The sequence below is a fragment of the Pelmatolapia mariae genome, linkage group LG22 (assembly GCF_036321145.2).
Source record: "Pelmatolapia mariae isolate MD_Pm_ZW linkage group LG22, Pm_UMD_F_2, whole genome shotgun sequence".
NCBI lineage: Eukaryota > Metazoa > Chordata > Actinopteri > Cichliformes > Cichlidae > Pelmatolapia > Pelmatolapia mariae.
This window is the reverse complement of record NC_086245.2, coordinates 1,402,659-1,424,674: the sequence shown is the minus strand read 5'-3', so window position 1 is coordinate 1,424,674 and position 22,016 is coordinate 1,402,659. Positions and strand designations below refer to the sequence as shown.

Below are 22,016 nucleotides of genomic sequence, written 5' to 3'. Positions count from 1 at the left end.
AATAGAAAACACAAAACGCTGGGTCAAAAGGACCCAGGATCATGACAATTTGATACATTTTTATTCATTTAAAATGTTGAACTTTCAGCTCTACAACAAGAAATGGACAAAAGTACTGACCTAGCCCTCGTGCACCCTCCAGCATTTTTGTAATTTTTTTTATTTGGTGATCATTTTGGCTGTGTTATAGCTTGTGACATGGATTGTTGCAGGAAATCTTCTTTTTGGTAGAATTTTTTGAAATCTGTTGTCTTTTACTTTTACATGTCATCCGTACTCTGTTGATACATTTTGCACCCTGTCGACACCTTCGTGGACAAAAATGTACAAGCACAGAATCTGGCATTAAATCCTCATACAGCAATATTTTTTCAGCTTTTTTTGTTTTTCATAGATCACTTAACCAACTTGAGCCCTTTTCAAATTGATGAAACATTAAATTATTTTCAGGGTTTTAACCCTTGAAATATAAGTATTTATTGTGGTTTCAGTGGAAGTGAATGGGCTATTGAGAGGGAGTATCTGACACTACACAAAAAATAATCAAGCAATCAAATCAGTTTTGTTGCTCAACTTTGATATGTCGAAAACACGAATAATTGTCAGTCTCTTCCCCATCCTATTTATTATATGGAAAATATTTAGTTTTTGTGAGTTTTTTCAATAAAGATTAATAACTCCACTGTTTAAAGTGGCATTTAAAGGGTTAAAACTGTGAAAATAAGCTAATTTGGAAAAAGGGCTCAATTTATTTTTGAAAAACAAGAAAAATAAATATTGCCATAGGAGGACTTTATGGCAGATTTTTTGCATGTACATTTTTGTATATGAAGGTGTCGACAGGGTGGAAAATTTGATGAGAGAACGAGGGTTAAATAAAAGGAGACTTTCAGAAAAAGAATTTCCATTTAAATAAGTCTAATTGGATACTGAAATGAGCACCTTTGTTTCTGTCAATATCATGAAGTGGTTGATTGATCGACAAACAACATCCCTGCTGGAGACAGTCAGAGCATTTCCATAGAGAGCCACTTTGCATCAGCAGCACCATGCTCCAGTGCTCTGGGAGAGTTTATAGTCCTGAGAGTTGAACACTGGATGACTGACAGCTGTCCTTCATCACAACAGAAGCCACAGAAATCCTCCTCATCAAAAACATGACTTTGATCTGCGTCCTCATCTGGACTCTCCTCTGCTGCTGCTTCACAGGTAAAGTCCAGAGAATCAAACTCCTCTCCTCTATCAACATCTGTCCCTCTGAAATGAAGCCCACAAAACCATGAAGCTGCTTTATGTTGTTGTCTCTGTATCCTCAGAGTCCAGAGGACAGATCACAGTGACTCAGCCTGGAGCAGTGAGCTCTGCTGTGGGAGGATCTGTGACCATCAAGTGTAGGACCAGTCAGAATGTTTATAACAACAACTGGTTAGCCTGGTACCAACAGAAAGATGGAGGAGTTCCTAAACTGCTCATTTACTGGTCTAGCACTCGAGCATCAGGGATTCCAGCTCGTTTTACAGGCAGTGGATCAAACTCTGACTTCACTCTGACCATCAGTGGAGTCCAGGCTGACGATGCAGCAGTTTATTACTGTCAGAGTCATCACTATCCTAACAGTCAGGAGGTGTTCACACAGTGAAAAACAGTCGTACAAAAACCTCCCTCAGTCAGACTGAACAGAAACTGAAGTGACTGCTGCAGCTGGAAGATACTGCAGAGACTGATACAGTTCACTGAAGACACACACACACACACACACACACACACACACACACACACACACACACACACACACACACACACACACACAGTTTTGTTTTGATCACTTCTGAGGCCATAACAGTGACTTACATTTGACTAACAATCAGTTTAATAACTTTAACCTACCCCGGGTCAAGGCATTGCTGTAAAATTAAATGATTTGCATTATGGAGACTTTCTTTGTTCCCCATGAAGGAAACTGTAATGACCTGAAGCTGCGTGAACAGAATTATGTCCCCACAACAGTGGTAATACAAGAGCACACATGCACACACACACCCACATAACGTGCACTCTCAGTGTGTATGCACGGTATGATTTCCCATGACGCTGTGGGAAAAAACAATGGAGCCATTCATCACTTTGGATGAAGTCTTGAGATGCTGCGCACGCACACACAGACACACACACACACACACTGAGGTGAAACTAAAACATGTTTAAAATGAATGATTGGAGGAAATTTCTCTGCATCAGTTTTTCAGCATCCATCTCTGTCCCATCATGATCCCACATTTTATCTCATTTCCAAAAATATCACCATGAACTGAGCTGTGACACCTAATGAGAAAATGTTCAGCCATCATGTCTTCACCTGAACTTCACACACGTCTCAGCTACTCACACTTAAAAATGACACACATGAAGACAAAGATCAGCATCAGAATCCTTCACAGTCAGCAACACAAAAACATAAGACGACGCTCAAAATGTCCTTTTATAATATTTATATTTATGGAAAAGAAAATCTCAGTGTCAACCAGAATCATAAAGAAGCTAAAGTTTCCTCCTGTATGTTTAATAATTATTGAAGATATTGTTTACTGTCTAAACTTCTAAACCTTATACACGGACACACACAGATACAAAAAATACAGATAACAAAAATACAAACAGTCGAACCTTTCAGTTTTCAGTCAGGACACAGTGTCACACAATTTTTTTTGATTTCTTGTCCATATTGCCTGCAAGGTTTTATATTTTGTCCTAAAAAAGAAAAGATTTCTTTATAGATCACAGTCCAGCTGAAAGTATCCACATGATTAGCCTCATATTACACCCTTTAAACACTAATATTGAACCTTTAAACAGTCAGTGCAAAGAACCTCATAAATGTTGATCAATATGAAGGTTATGATCCAGTTTATTTTCAGTTGTATTGTCCTCTTGCAATGTCGGCTCATCGCTCGTGCTGCATTACAATGTAGATTCGCCCAGTCGGCCCCAATACAGGAAGTCTGGCTTGAGGAGACTCGCCCAGCTCTAAATGCTGGTCCTCTGAATGTCCACCCTGCTTCCACTGAAGGCGTGAACATACAGAGAGATGTTCTCTACCATCACAGGAAACTAGAGGCAGAACTACTTATTCCATCTGCATGGGGTTTTTATATATGTTCTTCTTCTCTCTCCTCCTCTCCTTCATGTCCACATCATAGGACATTACATCACCCTATTTTAGGCCATAGAGGCTGCTCTCTCTATGACCTTTCACATACATGATTTCAAGCAAAGTTCAGTCATTCATTACAACCAAACACAAAAATGTTAAAATTACCAGAACAATGTCTCTCTTCCCCATTTTAATATCATGATTTAAACATGAAATAAATGTAATGTGTAAACATTTAGATATAAAATTAACTAAACTGAAGCAAAGTGGTAAAAAAGTAAAAGTTCAAATAAACTGTATTCACTTCTGACCTCATAAACTTTTCCAGTCAAGTTTATAAATTTTGTCATTTTATTTTCCCACTTTCAGGCTCTCGGACTCTGTTAAAGGTTTAAATGCGCTGATTTACTGGGAAAATGAAATGAATATAGATATCATGAATAATTTAATTAAGTGCTCATTTGGGTTAAAACAACATCACATGAGACACATCATATTACACTTCTACATCTGGCTGACTCTGTGTGTTTTTTATTAAATGTCAGTTTCTAAACTGCATGCTGAAATTAAAACAGAAACACAAAAAGTCATTTAAAATACTGATTTAAATGTAATTTATTTCCAGACATCCAGTCTGGTTCCTGAAAGAAAAGAGTTTGTATCATAACAACAGAGACTGAGCAAAAAACACTGACTGTAAGGAAACACAGCTCTCTTCTTAATCGTACAATTTGGTTGTCTGAAATCAAAAATTAAATAATAGTAATGAATAAATACAAAATAAGAAGATAATTTACTATTTTGGTGCTACATCCACATTATCACATGCTAACAATTTGACATTTTATCGTCTCGCCGCCTTCTATGAGTTACTCAGCCTCTGTTTTGTGTGCTTTAAATCTCAGACTCCTTATCTCACCTCATCCTGGACAATTAGAGATCCTCAACTAAGTCTCCACCTGCTTCATCTCTGCCACCACCAGCTTCTACACTCTTCTCTGCTTTGTTGCTTCATCAGAGTTTCACTGCCAAATAGTTCATTAATCAAACTTCAGTAAATCTGCATTTAAATGTCATTTAAATGATCTCTGTTTAAACATATAGATGACACCCTGCACTTTAATTTCAATGATTTGGATTTTTTTCTACATCATCAGATTAAAATGTAGATCATTAAGCTAGAAGTTCTGAAGAGCACACAGATAAACTATGGTTGACTAGACCTCAGCATCTTATACAAACACATACAAATATGTGTATAAGAATATATTTAAACATTTTCACTGCACATTACACTTGGTGTGTCAGTAGACATATTGCTTTAGGTCTGGCTTAATAAATCTTTCAAAATCTTTATTTTTTTTAATGTGTATTTATTAAATTCACAGAGTCAAAGAACATGTTTCCTCGTTACAATTTTATTCTTTTAAAAGGTTGAAATATCAGTTTTACAACAGAAAAGAGAAACAAAAAGATGAAACTAGAGGAGATTGTTGTTATGATTTTTGTCATTATGAGATGGAAATATGACTATTTGATGCTTTTTGAAAAATCTGCAAAGAAAAAGAAACAAAGAGACAGAAGAAAAACAGCATCAAAGACTCAGTGACTGACATCAGGACTGGGAACACTGGTCTCTCCTCAGTATCTCTGAGACCAGAGTCTGGGAGCCCTGGGTGGCCTCACAGGTCACAGAGCCCACCTTCCCCCACTGGTCTGCAGTGAGCGTCAGGGTGCTGCTCCAGCTGTAGAGGCCGTCATTCTGCAGCACTCCAGGAGTCCTGCTCTCCTCCCCTCTGATGCTGCTGCTGCCACTGCTGTCGCTCGTCTTCCAGGACAGACTCCAGTCTGAGGGGAAGCCCTTGTTGGCCACACACATGAGCGTGGCCTTCCCCTGGTCCAGCTCTGCACTGGAGGGACCCAGCACCTTCAGGGCAGGGCGGGTATCACCTAGGAAACACCAATCAGCTTAGAGGACACGAACCACAATTTGAATTTCTCCGTTAAGAAGTTTCTGTCAGGTGTTTTTTCTGCTCCACCAGTCATTAACTCACACATTGTTTCACTTCCCTTTAAGAAAGCTCTCATGCATATCAGCACAGAGAGAATCATCACACAGTTTGACCTGAAATATGTTCAAACTACACTGGAAATAAAAGAAGCAGATGTGGAAACATTTACAGCAGAAGTTTGGCTTTAAAATGATTAGAAGTCTAAATCATGGATGACTGAAGAAATGAGTGGACACAAGCACAGAGCAGCTACTCATTCATATAGATTTGAAATGTTATTGAACAGCTCACATGATTTCAAACTAAATCTGAAACATCTGACACGATAAAAACATCAGAAAGCAAACTTTAACTCATCCAAACAGCAGCTGATGTGGTGGAAATTTACAAACTAATCATAAGATGAAGTTTACTCTTGTCTACATATATTTTACTATGACAGAAATGTAGATTAAACAAGAGAAACTTGCAGAGCTCATCCTAATTAGTCCAGTAAAAAGGACAAACATCGGTAACTAAATTATTTTAAATAAAATAAATAATTTTATCTCATCTACGCATTCTACAAGTGGTTATAAAATAAAATGATAAAATATTTATTAATAAACACAGTTTAATTAACTTACTTCCAACATCCAGTCTGGTTCCTCCACCAAAAGTCAACCACAGTGATACAAACTCATTGAGCCGTCGTACAAAAACCTCTGACTGTAGAGAGACACGGCTCTCTGACTCTGTCAGACTGAACTAAACCTACAAGCCCTCAAAATACAACTTTATCATCAGAACCAGAAATTATGGCTGAACGATTATGGAAAATAATCTAATTGCGATTTTTTGCCCCAATATTGCGATTGCGATGCGATATGCGATTATTTTTTAAGGTCTTTGTCTTCTGTATTATTAAACAAAGACAAGCAATACATCATATAGTATGGCCAATACTATATTACATTAATTTTAAACTGTTCTTTCCTGGAAGACAGACCTCTGTTATGATGACATGAGGTGATGCATGAATTGATGACTGACATTTTTATTTAACTTCTTCAATCACAACAGTATATTTGAACATACACAATAGTTTATTTTTAGCTTACAAACATCTGAGCATAAAGTGCTGACAAGGAACCCTGGTGTAAACATTAAAATGAAAGTCAGTACAATGTGCAGATTGCAGAAATATACATAAAAAAATCAGTGGCTTTACCACACTCAGTTTTTCGAAATCTGTGAACTACTAGACAGTCATTAAATTAAAAAATAATATTAAATAAATAAAACTAATAAATAAAAAATACACACATCTTACTGATCTCTGCAGTCAGTAACATTACACATAAAGTGCAAACATAATAGCAATTGTATAAACACACACACAAACACGCCTTTAAATTAAAACTGGCTGAACATCTTGATTATCTGCAGTAAGTAACAGCAACACAGCACAAACTAAAGTGCACAATGAGTATGGCTCAGCTAGCCATAATCATCCTAGCTCACAGGTTTTTTGCTAGGAAGACCAGCATATCTACTTTTGCTGGCTTTAAGGATGAGCGAGTGCAGGTCACTATATTCCCTCCAGTGCTGAACAGACGCTCTGAGGGGGCACTTGTGGCTGGCACACACAGATATTTGCGGGCCATCTTGCACAGTCGTGGAAAGTGAATGTTGTGCACCTTCCACCAGGCTAAGGGATCATCCTCTCCGTCAATGACAGGGGTCAACAGGTAACTATTCAACTCTGCCTCCACGACATCTTCAAGTGGCAGAGGCAAAGCTGAAGAGGCCGCACTGGTTTTAAAAAGACTACCAAGAGTCTTCTTTGCCTTTCCCCCAGAGGCCTGTGCACTTGGAGAATTTTGAGCAGTTTCAGTGCGAGACCTCTTCTCCTGCCAGATGGGAAGAGAGACATTAGTTTTGCAGTTAGCTTATATATAAATATTATGTGTTTGTGGAAATATAATTTTCAAGGATTTACCTGATTATGTGTACGTCTAGCCGATTCCACCATTTCTGTCTTCAGTCGGGCCTTAATGGCAGGAAGGTTGTCTGCGCTGATGTATTGCGTTTTGAACCTAGGGTCCATGAACGACGCAACATCCAAAAGCTCCTGGGTGTTGAGGTCACTATACTTGTCGTTGAGGTATGCCAGGACCTTGGTTTTAATTGATCTAGTCAGATCAGTGTCCTCAGCATCTTCAGCCAAGACTGATGTTGCCAGAAGATGGAGAACTGGCTTGAGGTAGGAGATGCTCACATACTCTTCTCCAGAAAGAGCATCAGTAAATTCGGAGAGAGGATGCAGTGCCTTATGAATGGACTCCAACACTTCAGCATCCTGCCAGGTTGGGATGAGGGAGCGTGCATGTCGGTCACCTGTCAATACCTGCGATATGGCTTTCATCTGTTCCAGCACTCTGGCAATCATTTTCTCTTTGGACCCCCATCTTGTAGGGCACTCAGTAATGAGAGAGTGCTCAGGAAGCTTAAGCTCCTTCTGTGCCTCAGTGAGTGCTGCCTTTTTCTTCCAACTGTGCGAGAAGTGCCCCACCAACTTCTTGTACAGCCCAATTGCTCTTGATACTCTACCATCTTTGATTGCATTTTCTGGAGGGAAAAAAAAAATAAAGTAAAAAGTAAAATTAGTGTTAGACATACAATTGCAGTTATGATGCAAGGTTTCACCATTTCTCTCTCTCTCTCAAATTCAAAGTTGCTTTATTAGCATGACTATGGGAACAGTGTTGCCAAAGCTATTGTTACATACATCATGACATACAAGAACATAAGACCATAAGACCATAAGACAAAAACAAAAAAGAAAATACATAAGAAGAGGTGGGTACATCAGTGTGGGGTTGACATAACATATCTAGAAATAACAGCAGTAAAGAACAAGATAAATAATAGTGTGGTGTGTTTGTGGGAGAGAGTGATACACAGGCTCGCGCATACATGCATGCGCACGCACACACACTCTCTCTCTCTCTCTCACGGCAGTAACTTACCAATAGCAAGATGTAATCTGTGTCCGAAACACTGGAGCCTGGTCCATTCGTTCAGCTGTGCTGCTTTCACCATATTTGACGCGTTGTCCGTCGTTATGCAGACAAGGTTGTCTTCAGGGAGATCCCAACACGCAAGCCCCTCTCTCAGGCCAGCAGCAGTGTTTTCCCCTGTGTGGTCTTCGGGGAAGTAGGCCGTTTGTAGGCTGCGAGCTTCGAGGTGGAGGTCTTCGGTAATGTAATGCACCGTCAGACTTTGATAGGGCTCTGCTGTACGGCTTGACCACATGTCTGTTGTCGCCGCAAAAAACTCAACAGCCTTTAACTCTGCTGCAACCCTCCGCCTACATTGCACATGTAGCTCGGGTATTGCAGTCTGACTGAAATACGTGCGGGAGGGCATTCTGTACCTCTTATCCAGTGTAGTTACCAAATTATTGAACCCAGGCTTGGTCACCGTATTGACGGGCATCATGTCTTTCGCGATGCAGTGGGTTACTGCTTTGGTGATTTCCATGTGCCGTTTTGAAGTGCGTTCATATGGCGTAACACCTTCAAACAGTTCGGTCAGTGATCCTTGCCGAGTAACGTTACTAGGTTTATTCTGCACACTACTAGATTTTTTAGCCATACATCTATCATACTCTGTTTTGTGCTGAGTCTTAAGGTGCTGGTACAAATTCGTAGTGTTTCCCCGAGATGTAGAAACTCTACCAAGACAGGTTTTACACAGTACCTGACTCTGTGCGACATCATCTCTTTTAAACCCAAAATATTCCCACACGGCTGATGTGCAGTTCCTCTTTGGTACTAGCATCCCCGCAGGCTCTGGTTCTGTTGAACCTGAGGCCATTGTGTAGGCTACAGCTTTGCTTGCTAGTTCACTCTCGGTAGACTGTTTCAAAACTTTGCTCCCCGTGTCACGTGACCAGAGTGCAGCCTCTGTGGTTAGACAATCTCGTTTGATCATATCACATGTTTTACTCGCGCATGTCACGTAAACAGAGTATAATCGCAGCCTTTGCGGTTAGAAAATTGCACTTGATCATGTCGCGATATTATCGCAAATGCGATATATCGTTCAGCCCTACCAGAAATAATAATTAATGATATGAAACATCCCAAATTTTTATCTAAAATTGTACTAAGGTTTTGAATATACATTTCCAAAGCTGACTTGGTTTCTTAGGACAAAATTTATGTCTAAAATAATTTATCAGTTACACAAAAAGTTTCCTAGCCCCTCTTATAAAATAAAATGGAAGAAAATAAAAATTAAAATTAAAAACGCATCTAAGACTGACTTACTTCCAATATCCAGTCTGGTTCCTCCACCGAACGTGTACCACAGTGATACAAACTCATTGAGCCGCCGTACAAAAACCTCTGACTGTAGAGAGACACGGCTCTCTGACTCTGAAACAAACAAACTCAACAAAAATAATTCACTGTTTGAATCATTTTTTTCAGCTGATGTGAAAACTGAAAATATTACAGTGCATCACATTTAAATAATAAATATTTATTTTTTAATGTAAAACTTGGGACTTTTTCTGATATCAAAATCTCAGAATAACACAGTGGATCCAGTTTACAGAATTTTAAATGTTGATAAAAATGCATCAGTATTAATTAAGAGTTTTTTTATTCGCTATATTTTTAGCATCTATATTCATAAATATTGAAAAATATGCGATCCAGTGTTTTGAGTTTGTGTTTATTTTATATTTCTTGATTATTGTTATTTGTCGTTTTGAGTTCTCTTGATGGTTTTCTGTTCATGTTAAATTTGTTGTTTTTCTAGCTTCTAGTTTCAGGTTTCTGTATCTTCCCTGCGTTCCATGTGTCATATTCAGTCTGTCTCTCAGTGTCAAGTTCGCAAGTTTGCGAATTGTCTCATGTTGGGGTTTTTTTTTATAGTCCCAGTGCAGCGTGCAGTGTAACTAGTTTTGCTTCCCTTTGTCCCGTTTCCCATTCTCTTGTTACTGCCCATTGTATTTAAGCCCTGTGTTTTCCTTGTTCTGTGTCGCATCGTGCATCCTCACTGCTGTGCGTTTCTCTCCGTGTTTCCAGCCATAGCCAAGGTTACAGTTTCTGGTTTGTTTTTATTTGAATTTTCCAGTTTCAATTTGTAGTCGATGTTATTTTCTCCAGCAATAAAGCTGCACTTTGAGTTTATCCTTCATCTGAGTGTCCTGGATTTGGGTCCTACATTGGCCTGCCACACAGCACACACCGTGACATTTGTCTTTGATGCTCTGATAAACTGGCTGATCCACTCCATACAAAGATGCATATATATTGACAAAGGACAGCAAGACTAATACTGTGAACTCTGCTGGAGGGATGAAGGCCATTCTCCAAAAACATGTAGAGACCTCTGTCTAACACATCGCTCCAAAATCTCCCAGAGATGTTCAACTGTGTCGAGCTCAGGTGACTGTAGAAAACAGCACGAGAATCACATCATTTTTATTCTCATTTAAGCATTCATTGATCTCTAGTGCTTGTTGTGGATTTTTATTACATATATATCTGTGTACACTGGACATATACTCACATATACACTATGTAGTCATATATACTCGCATACTCTCTCACTATATATATACCTGAACTGGAGTGTTTATATAATGGAATCACTGTGATAAGCATTTAACCTGCATGTTTAAAATCACAAGATCCACATCTTTAGATCAAATATTTTTCACAAGTATATTAATGAAGTTGGTGCCACTTATTGAATGAGCATATGTGATCAATAATGTCTGAAAAGTAGTGATTAGGATCAATAAGTAACCTTTGATTGTATTATGGCCAATGATAACTAGTCCAAACAAAGGGTTAAATAAACTTGGCCCTGCTGAACTGCACCTGGGAGCTTCTCCGCTGCCATAAGGTGGCAAAGCACCCATCTCTAGCCCATAAAACTAAACAAAATTTGCCGGCCTGGGAGTCTGTCAAAAAGAACCTAATTAAAATGATTGATGTCGGGAACAGCCGTGGAGAGTTATGGAGCAGTGCCAGAAGGTTATGTAACACAAGTGTCGGAGATTTAAGAAGAACAAAGTGCAAAATTGACAACTGATTGGGGAAAAGTATTGACAAACATATTACATCGATTATTGGGGTTAATGTTGACATTTGTAGAGTTGAGAAAATACTTATTAGTTAAATTTTTAATATGGAACAGGGAAAAAGCAAGGACTGGAAAAATACCAAACATCAGGAGGAGGGGTCACTGACCCTATATAAAGAGGAGGGTCGAGATGCCCTGGGCTGCTACTGTTGCTTTTTCCCCCCTGTCTGTCATTTTTTGTGTTTGAGCGGTTTGTGCTTAAAGGCTTTTCACCCCGGGGTTTTGCTTTACTTGCTTTCTGCTATGCAATTCTCTTGCTAAATGTCTATATGTATTTTCTTGCTGTTCATATGATTCTGTGTATTAAACTCTGTTCCAAGAATTCTTCTGTTTTCCAGAGCATCTTTTTGAATGCATTGATTTTAATTGGATCTAAAAAAGCTGGATCTCCACATCATTGGTGGGATAAGGTTATCAGGGTGGCTTCAAAATTGGCGACCACATGCTTCCTGTCATCCTGGAAGAGATCACTCAGTTCAAGACTGAACTGTTGAACAAGTTGTGTTATCTTAATATTAAAAGAAAGATCAAATGCATCTCGTTATTAGGACAGGGATTTACATCAGTCTGTGGGTCTGTAGTAGAGCTGGGCGATATAAGATTTTTTCGAATCACGATATGTTTTTTTCATTTCAGGCGATAATGATATATATCACGATATAAGCCAAATAACTATATTTGTAAGATTTAAATGTGCCGTTGCTCACAAGTAAAATGTGAAATAATCAGCAGCTTGTTTTGATTTAAATATTTATTTCCTATAATAAGTTCAACAGGGTAGATGTACTTAAGGAACATGAGACTTCAGTTTCAGATAAATAAAGGCAAATATTGCAAACTACACAAAACGCAGCCGCTAAAGCGTTTAAGTTTCAAAATAGAACAAACAAAACAGACTACTAAATTGTCAATTCCACTTAGAAACAAAATTTTAATTCTAAAAATAAATCTTAGTTTGTTTTACAGAAGAACAGACAAAATTGACTAACTTTTGTCAATATCAAATAAACTGAGAACTAAAAGGACATTCTCAATCTCTCCTTGTTGTATAGCTTAGCTTTTCAAACAGTTTTAACAGTGACTTTAGTCTGACAAAAGCCGAATGACGAATTAGCACTTTTAGTCAGAGATTGAGCATGCACCGGTTTATTGTATTTCCAGACTTGCTTTCGGCACAATTTACAGTGCGCGCTACTCTGTTTTTTGTCAGACTTGAAATAGCCGAAATACCTTCACACTGCGGAACTTCTATGGCCCTTCCGTTTGACAATCTCTCGGGCATTGGAACCATCATCGGTTTTTTCTTCGGTAACCTTCGGTCACGCTCTCGGTTGATTTTTCTCTAGTCGGCAAACTCATTTCCTCCATTACCCGGGTGGCACGGCGGCTAGCTGCTTCCCAAACAAATACACATGTGCGGCTTGGAACTTGTGCTGTACGTAACAAGTCACGTTACGTGATGCTGCGGCTGTGATTGGTTCGGGTCTGCGCTACTTAATTTGGATTGGCTGTTCTTTTTTTTTTTAAGAGGACAAGAGAGATGTGGCCTATCGCAATAGTTTAATTTTTCTATCGAGAAAAAGTTATTTCGCAATACATATCGTTATCGTTCTATCGCCCAGCTCTAGTCTGTAGCCTCTGGCTTATGTTGTAGGAAAGCTCAGATTCTGTGGCCCAGATCCAGTGAGAAGAGAGAGTGGGAAACCATGGACTCGGAACTGGTTCTTATACTAGATCAACAAAAGGGTCCTCTTGAAAGGAAGTCGAAGTACCTGGGAACCATCATCTACGGCTTTGGAGGCGAGAGGTTTGAGGTAAAGAACAAGATTCAGAGGCAGCAGAAAGGCCCTTTAAACCAGTTAAAATCCAGGAGACAGCGGGAAATTGACAGGTTAGTGAAAGAGAGAAGACAACTGAGGAAACAGTGAAGGAGGGCCTATGAGACAGAAAGGGAGGGACTTACTGCCCTGCAGGAGGAAATAAAGCAACAGCGTACTAAGTTGCGAAAAAGTTGTGCAAAGCACCTCAGACTACAACGGAAGAAGAAAGAATGGACAAGGACCCTTTTCTACAGCAACCCATACAACTTTGTTAAGGGCCTTTTTGTCGAAGAGAAACGTGGGTACCTCAGAATGTCCCTAAAAGACATGGAAGATCATCTGAGGAAAACTTACTCTGAGGATCGGAGCCAGTTACTATTCCAAGTGATATGCCGCCTATTCAGACACATGAACACCAAAGATACATAAGGCCACCCACATGAAATGAGGTGGAGAAGGTCGTGAAGCAGGCAAGAGCAGCATCGGCCCCAGGATCCAATGGCATGTCATATAGGCTCTATAAAAATACCCCTAGAGTCCTCAAATACCCGTGGAAGCTGATGAAGGTAGCATGGCAGAAAGGAGTGATTCCAAGGGCTTGGCGAAGAGCAGGAGGTATTCTGATCCCTAAGGAGAAGAACTCCTCATCCATCAGCCAGTTTCGCCAGATTAGCCTGCTTAACATAGAGGGAAAGGTCTTCTTCAGTGTCTTGGCCCAAAGACTATACACTTTTTATGCAAAGAAACAACTATGCTGACACATCAATGCAGAAGGCCGACATCCGGGCTTCTCGGGATGTCTGGAGCATGACAGTGTCATCTGGCACCAGATTCAAACTGTCATGAAAGAACGAAGAGACCTTCATGTGGTCTTTTTAGACCTTGCCAACGCTTTTGGGTTAGTTCCACATGAGATCTTGTGGATGGCCTTCAACAATTTCATTGTACTAAACCACATCACAGGACTGGTCAAGACCTACTTTCAAGATTTACTTTTTTGTGTAACAGCTGAGAACATTACCACCTGACAGCACCTTGGAACTGGAGTTATGGCAGGCTGCACGATTTCCCCTCTGGCATTTAGCATGGTAGTTGAGTTGGTTATGCGGGCACTCGGTGGGTAGTGGGAGGTGAGAGACTCAAGAGTGATCTTCGTCTTCCTCCCATTAGAGCCTACATGGATGACATGACCATCATTACAACAACAAAACCATGTACTAGGCGACTGCTACAGTAGCTCCAGGAAAACATTGAATGGGCAGGAATGGAGTTTAAGCCAAGTAAATCTTGCAGCAGCCCCATCATAAAAGGAAAACTGATAGCTGAACGATCCCAACAGTCTGAGAGAAGTCTAAGTGGTAAATTGCGGTGGTAAAATGCGGACCTCAATGACACCTGGCAACTTAAACAATTATGGCAGAACATGGCTAATGACCTCAGGCGGATTAGCAACACTGCACTCCCAGGGAATTTGAAGCTCTGGTGCTTCCAGTTTGTGTCGTTACCCAGAATGCTGTGGCCATTGACAATGTACGAGGTCTCGCTTAATCATGCCAATCGACTGGAGAGGCTAGTGAGCTCCTACATGAGGAAGTGGCTCGGACTTCCCAAATGCCTCAGCAGCGTTGCACTCTATAGCGTCGGGGTACTGTCATTGCCTATCCCTAACCTGTTAAAAGAGTTTAAATGTGCAAAAGGTGAGGCTTGAGATATCACTCACGGACTTCAGGGACCCTATAGTGAGAGGCGCTGCTCCCACCCTAGCAATGGGGAGGAAGTGGACCCCAGCCACAGCTGTGCTACAGGCCAAATCTGCTCTTCGCCACTGTGATGTGGTGGGTCACATCCAACAGGACAGAGGAGCATTTGGTCTTGGCGCAGTAACACCTCGGTGGCAACAGGCATCTGTAACCGAACGTCAAAAAATGGTGGTGAAGGAGGTACGTCAACAGGAGGAAACAGCCAGACATGCCAGAGCCGTAGCGCTGGCCAAGCAGGGTCGCTGGATGAATTGGGAGAGCGTTGAAAAGAGGAAACTCACATGGAGTGAAATCTGGGAATGGAGTTTCATCATCCGAGCTACATCCGTGCTACCTTCCCCAATAAATCTGCAGCTGTGGTTTGCCCCCTGTGTACAGTCCAAGCCACACTCAAGCACATCTTGGTTGGTTGTAGGACTAGCCTTACTCAGGGCAGACACACATGGAGACACAACCAGGTCCTCAGTTGTGTAGCTAAACAAGTTGAGTGCAAAAGCAAAATCCATCAACACGCAGCCTTTCACGAACCAAGAGGAGCGTCAGTATCCATCAGCATTTGTCTGTGTGATGGCCAAACCGATGGCCACACTCTTAAGGCGCACTGAAAAAAATGTTTTTTTGGCCCAGTAATTATTATTTCAATTAGCTATATAAATTTTAATACAAATTCAGTGCTATTACTTTAAAATAGCAGTTTTTCTTGTAGTGCATTACTTGAGGATTGTTTGTAATTATGTGTCCTCAGTTTTGTATGTAAATTGAATCATTCGATCCAAGTAATATTCACTAAACCAATTCATTGGCTTAATTAGTTGATATTTCCAAGTAAAATGTAATGGAGTGACATCAGTGAATATGGCCACCTTCTCTGCATTCGGAGCATGACGTCAAAGCCCCTCCCCACATTTGAGCGGTCTTTCTTCAGACATACCATGGTCCACATTTCGACGGTTGGCAGACTTGACGGAAACGGGAAGAAGTGGAACCATGAATGTAAGTTTTAAGTGGAACAAACTTTGTACGTTCCTGTTGGCTCACCTACTAAAGTCAGTTTCTCCGCACTGAAAGCAGCTGCGCTAGCAAATAGTGTATTTTCCTGCTAGACTTGCTGACTAACTTTCCTGGCAGGAGGTATGTCCAGAATTTCCCACAGCACTTTACAGCTTAGATGGCCACCTAAAAAACACACGCCTGCTGCCTTAACTAACGTCTTTGTGAATAAAACGACCATGGTCCAGTTTAAAATAATTGCTGCACCGCTGCCATGAGGTGTATTTCGAAAAAACAAAAAAAACAAAAAACAAAACGATGTACGCACTCGATTTCACTCAAGTCTTCATATTGACCTGTTTTAAATTTGACACCGAGCTGACATACAGTGGCTTGCAAAAGTATTCGGCCCCCCTGAACTTTTTCACATTTTGTCACATTACAGCCACAAACATGAATCAGTTTTATTGGAATTCCACGTGAAAGACCAATACAAAGTGGTGTACACGTGAGAAGTGGAACGAAAATCATACATGATTCCAAACATTTTACAAATAAATAACTGAAAAGTGGGGTGTGTGTAATTATTCAGCCCCCTGAGTCAATACTTTGTAGGACCACCTTTTGCTGCAATTACAGCTGCCAGTCTTTTAGGGTATGTCTCTACCAGCTTTGCACATCTACAGACTGAAATCCTTGCCCATTCTTTGCAAAACAGCTCCAGCTCAGTCAGATTAGATGGACAGCGTTTGTGAACAGCAGTTTTCAGATCTTGCCACAGATTCTGGATTGGATTTAGATCTGGACTTTGACTGGGCCATTCTAACATATGGATATGTTTTGTTTTAAACCATTCCATTGTTGCCCTGGCTTTATGTTTAGGCTCGTTGTCCTGCTGGAAGGTGAACCTCCGCCCCAGTCTCAAGTCTTTTGCAGACTCCAAGAGGTTTTCTTCCAAGATTGCCCTGTATTTGTCTCCATCCATCTTCCCATCAACTCTGACCAGCTTCCCTGTCCCTGCTGAAGAGAAGCACCCCCAGAGCGTGATGCTGCCACCACCATATTTGACAGTGGGGATGGTATGTTCAGAGTGATGTGCAGTGTTAGTTGTCCGCCACACATAGCATTTTGCATTTTGGCCAAAAAGTTCAATTTTGTCCCATCTGACCAGAGCACCTTCTTCCACATGTTTGCTGTGTCCCCCACATGGCTTGTGGCAAACTGCAAACGGGACTTCTTATGGTTTTCTGTTAACAATGGCTTTCTTCTTGCCACTCTTCCATAAAGGCCAACTTTGTGCAGTGCACGACTAATAGTTGTCCTATGGACAGATTCCCCCACCTGAGCTGTAGATCTCTGCAGCTCGTCCAGAGTCACCATGGGCCTCTTGGCTGCATTTTTGATCAGCGCTCTCCTTGTTCGGCCTGTGAGTTTAGGTGGACGGCCTTGTCTTGGTAGGTTTACAGTTGTGCCATACTCCTTCCATTTCTGAATGATCGCTTGAACAGTGCTCCGTGGGATGTTCAAGGCTTGGGAAATCTTTTTGTAGCCTAAGCCTGCTTTAAATTTCTCAATAACTTTATCCCTGACCTGTCTGGTGTGTTCTTTGGACTTCATGGTGTTGTTGCTCCCAATATTCTCTTAGACAACCTCTGAGGCCGTCACAGAGCAGCTGTATTTGTACTGACATTAGATTACACACAGGTGCACTCTATTTAGTCATTAACACTCATCAGGCAATGTCTATGGGCAACTGACTGCACTCAGACCAAAGGGGGCTGAATAATTACGCACACCCCACTTTGCAGTTATTTATTTGTAAAAAATGTTTGGAATCATGTATGATTTTTGTTCCACTTCTCACGTGTACACCACTTTGTATTGGTCTTTCACGTGGAATTCCAATAAAATTGATTCATGTTTGTGGCTGTAATGTGACAAAATGTGGGAAAGTTCAAGGGGGCCGAATACTTTTGCAAGCCACTGTATGTAAAAAAAATAAAAAATAATAATATCAGTGTGCATTCTTGAGTTAGTAGAAATTAGTTGAAAAGCATATAGATAACCTTTTTTTTAATTTTTATTTTATTTTTTTTTTACAGAACATAGGACCTTCTGACTGCTAATTTGAACTCCACAAGGTAAGATCAAATTAGTAACGATTAGTTTTAACTTGTCACATAATTTATTTGTGTGGCAGTTTGGTTTAATTTGGTTAATTTGTCTGTTTAAGGTGCCACAACATGAGATGGATGTGTAAGATATGTAGCTTTGAGTCAGAGAAGAGGTTGGGATTGTTAAAACACTACAGACTAAAGCATGGAAATGGTGGTCGCAGCCAGTCAGTCCCTTGTCTTCACACTGATTGCCCTTGCTCGTTTAAAACATTTAATGCCCTTAAGACCCATTTGTCTCGACACCATGTGAAGATGGTCACACAAAGTGGACCTCTTTCATTTACTTGTCTACTTTGCTGCTCTGTTTTTTTTTAATTCAGAGAAGCAGTATTTTGAGCATCTTAACAACCACTTAAGGAAGTTTGAAGTAGTTGCATGTGTCTTCAAAAACTGCAACTTCAGTACAAATATTTATTCCACCTTTGCTACACATAGACACAGAAAACACCAGTCACACACCCTTGAGGATTTTAAAACTGAAGTATTAAAAAGCAAACCTAATGAACCCATGTTTGCTCAGGATGAGACCTGTGTGGAAGAGAGCTTAGAGCTTTGGGATGGGGAACCACAGGAGTTGTTTCAAGATATAAAAGAGAAAATTGGCCATCTATTTTTAAAGTTAGAAAGCATGTTCAATGTCCCAAACAAATGCATTGATGAAATAGTAGATGAGCTTCAGTTTATATCCACCTCTGCATCTGGTCCACTTTTAAGAGATGTGGTGGTGTCCACCTTGAAAAGCCATAATTGTGATCTGGATCCAGCCATTATCTCAGATTTAGTGAAAAATCTTTGTGAGACACACCCTATAAGTACTGCCTTGGGGACAGGTGGCCCTTTCACAACTTATTACAAGAGAAGAGAATTTATGAAGAAGCATTTTTCAGTTGTTGAACCAGAAGAACACATACTTGATAAAAAAAAGGGCAAAACCTTCCAGTATGTCCCAATATTGCCCTCCTTGGTGCAGGTCCTAAGTAAGTCTTTTCAAGAAAACACGTTTGAAGGTGAAAAAAAAACTGAAAATGACTTTAAGTACCAGACATTTCGTGATGGATCTCACTATCAAAGCAACAAGTTTTTCTCTGTAGAGGAGAACAGAGTGAGTCTCATCCTGTACGTTGATGACTTTGAGGTATGTAATCCTCTTGGGACATCTCGAAAAAAGCACAAAGTCACAGCTGTTTATTGGGTGTTGGGAAACATTCCGGTGCAGTTACGTTCCACATTGACATCAATCTACCTTGCAATTCTGTGTAAGGCTGAAGACACCAAGCAGTTTGGATTCCAGCGAGTTTTAGAGCCACTTTTAACAGATTTCCAAAGCTTGGAGAAAGATGGTCTTTTTGTTCCAGCGTTAGGGAAAGCCATTAAAGGGACTGTGGTCAGTGTGGTGGCAGATAATTTGGGGGCGCACTCTGTGGCAGGATTTGTCGAAAGCTTTGCAGGGTCATACATCTGCCGGTTTTGTGTTGGGGAGCGATCCAAGTTTCAGTCCAATGAAGTGAGATCTGGGTCTTTTCATCAAAGAACCAAAGATCAACATACACTGCATGTACAGACAGCTGTGTCTAGTCCAGATCACCCTCATTGTTATGGTGTAAAAAAACAGTGTGCATTGTCAGAAAAACTTGAGCATTTTCATGTTACATCTGGTTACCCTCCAGATGTTTTACATGATCTGCTGGAGGGCATTGTTCCAGTGGAACTGGCTTTGGCATTTGAGAACTTGATCAAGAAAAAATATTTTTCTCTCATGGAACTGAATGATGCCATTTCCAATTTCCCATACAAGTGGAGTGATAAAACAAATCGCCCTCATCTCATTCCTGCTAACTTTTCGACTCGAAAATCAGTAGGGGGCAACGCACATGAAAATTGGTGCTTATTACGTCTTTTGCCTCTGATTATAGGTTTAAAAGAACCCCAACAAGAGCCTGTATGGCAGATGCTGATGACACTGAAAGACATTGTGGACCTTGTCATGTCTCGAGCCCATACTGAAGAAAGCATTTGCTATCTTGACAGCATCATTTCAGAACACCGAAGCAGATTCCTTGATGTTTTCCCCCAACATAAGCTCATTCCCAAGCACCATTTGCTTGAGCACTATCCTCAGCTCATTCGGGAATTTGTTCCCCTAGCTGCCCTCTGGACAATGAGATTCGAGGCCAAACACAGCTTTTTCAAGAAGGTGGTCAGACACACTGGTTGTTTCAGGAATATTTTGCTGTCCCTTGCAAATAAGCACCAGCTCATGGTTGCATATCATCAATCACATTCTGTCAAACCATCACTTGCAGTCACAAAAACAACAGAGGTCTCTTTAGATGTGCTTAAGGATGATCTAAAAGACCTGGTGAAATGCAGATTCCCTGCTGTTACAGCTGTGCATGTTGCCAATAATGTGTGCAGTTTAGGCACCAACTATGCAGTGGGAATGTTGTTGTGTTGTGGTTCCACTGCAGGACTGCCTGACTTTTGTGAAGTGTTACAGATAATGGTGATTTGTAACAAACTGACTTTTTTCGTGAGACAACAAAATACATGGTACAATGAACACCTGAGGAGTTATGAGCTGGAGAACACAGGGAGTGTGCAGTTACTTGAGCAAAAAGAGCTTAAAGATTTTTATCCTTTGGCTTCATACACCCTTGCAGGAAGACGCCTGACAACTTTAAAGCACCACATTTGCCTATCCTTTTGAAATGTGAGGAGAGAAGCTTGTGAATAAATGTCTGTGTATTTCTCTTCTCTGTTGTTGCAGCTTCTTCCTGTTGATATGGCACCCTCAGCGAAACTGCGGATAATTTTTGGGGAGGATGATGTCCACAAACTACTTTTACCTGCAGGCATCCCAAGCACACTTCAGGACCTCAATGATGTTCTTCGAGAGACATTTGATATTACAGGACCATTCACTGTTATGTACCAGGACATGGATTTCGACGGTCAGTTCTTCACTTTGACCTCGATTGAGGAAGTACAAGATAAAGCTAACCTCAAAGTAGTAAAAACTGAACCAGTAATTTTGAGTCTCACTACTGTGGACATGTCAGAAGTCGAATCTCCAGTTCCATTATCTACAGAAGCAAGCTCCTCCTCATCTGTATGCGACACAATCCTGTTGTCCTCCCCAGATGAGAGTGGACCATCCTACAGGTCTAAGCCATGGCCATTTAAGTTTGAAATACCAGACTTCTCTTATGATATAGACCTTGCACTGGAAGCAGGAAAGCAAGCTTATGAAAATGATGGCACACTTTTGAACAACCCAAGCGTAACTAGTAGCATTCTTGAGAAGCTTGCAGAGACTATATTTGGCTTCACAGCATATCCAACTGGTGTCCAGATTTTAGCTGTTGCTGAAGCCTTGGTAGCAAAATACCCATGCCTCAAAGAGCCAGGGTCTTTTAATGGCCTATATGGTTGGCAACAGAGGATAAAGTATAAAATGGGCAACTACAGGGCAAAGTTAAGAGGTCGCCAATTAGCCATTCCAGAGCTCGAGGTGAACACACTGAAGAGACGATGCTCCAGTGAAGAGGGTTCACTTAAAGGCTTTAAAAGGGCAAAAAAAGCTGAAGTCAACTATCTGCCACCACTGCCATTCGGTGAGACTGAGGAAACCTTAGAGATGGAGAGACTAGATTTGCTGAAGGAAATGAAGAAGAAGAACAATGAGAGGGCAATTAATGAGAAAATGGCGAAGTCTTTCGCTATGAGAAGAACCGAGGTTGTCAAGGATTGCCCCGCAATCCAAGACCTCTTAGAGAGGTGGCCTTCTCTGTTCTGTGAAAATCAGGTAAATCCAGTTCTTGTTCATGCAGCAACTAAGTGTATGTGAGATCTCATGAGTCATCTTTGACATGATTTTGTGTTTTTATCTCTCATTTCAGATCAAAGAGGAGTTTAAGCGAATAACCGCAATTCATCTGGAGCGAACGTTTTTGTCCAGA

At 40.7% G+C, this 22,016-nt stretch overlaps 1 protein-coding gene, 1 long non-coding RNA gene and 2 gene segments (V, D, J or C); 2 read left to right on the top strand and 2 right to left on the bottom strand.

The window, feature by feature from the left end:
• Window positions 1-102: 102 nt before the first annotated feature.
• LOC134619847 (Ig kappa chain V region 3381-like) lies at window positions 103-1,639 on the top strand. The segment is given in 2 exon segments: window positions 103-112; window positions 1,317-1,639. Coding segments are annotated over 2 exon segments (333 nt in total).
• A 2,942-nt stretch (window positions 1,640-4,581) lies between these two features.
• On the bottom strand, window positions 4,582-5,888 carry LOC134619725 (Ig kappa-b4 chain C region-like). The segment is given in 2 exon segments: window positions 4,582-5,101; window positions 5,790-5,888. A coding segment is annotated over 1 exon segment (264 nt).
• Window positions 5,889-6,468: 580 nt separating this feature from the next.
• Window positions 6,469-9,024, bottom strand: LOC134619846 (E3 SUMO-protein ligase ZBED1-like). Its single transcript, XM_063465669.1, has 3 exons — window positions 8,175-9,024; window positions 7,145-7,773; window positions 6,469-7,055 (listed from the first exon to the last, which is right to left on the bottom strand). The coding sequence occupies exons 1-3, from the start codon at window positions 9,022-9,024 to the stop codon at window positions 6,663-6,665; spliced, it is 1,872 nt and encodes a 623-aa protein (XP_063321739.1). The 3' UTR covers window positions 6,469-6,662.
• Window positions 9,025-15,849: 6,825 nt separating this feature from the next.
• Window positions 15,850-20,902, top strand: LOC134619726 (uncharacterized). The gene is made up of 3 exons (XR_010092035.1): window positions 15,850-15,883; window positions 17,983-18,021; window positions 20,825-20,902. It is a non-coding gene; the product is annotated as an uncharacterized LOC134619726 (long non-coding RNA).
• The last annotated feature ends 1,114 nt before the right edge of the window (window positions 20,903-22,016 follow it).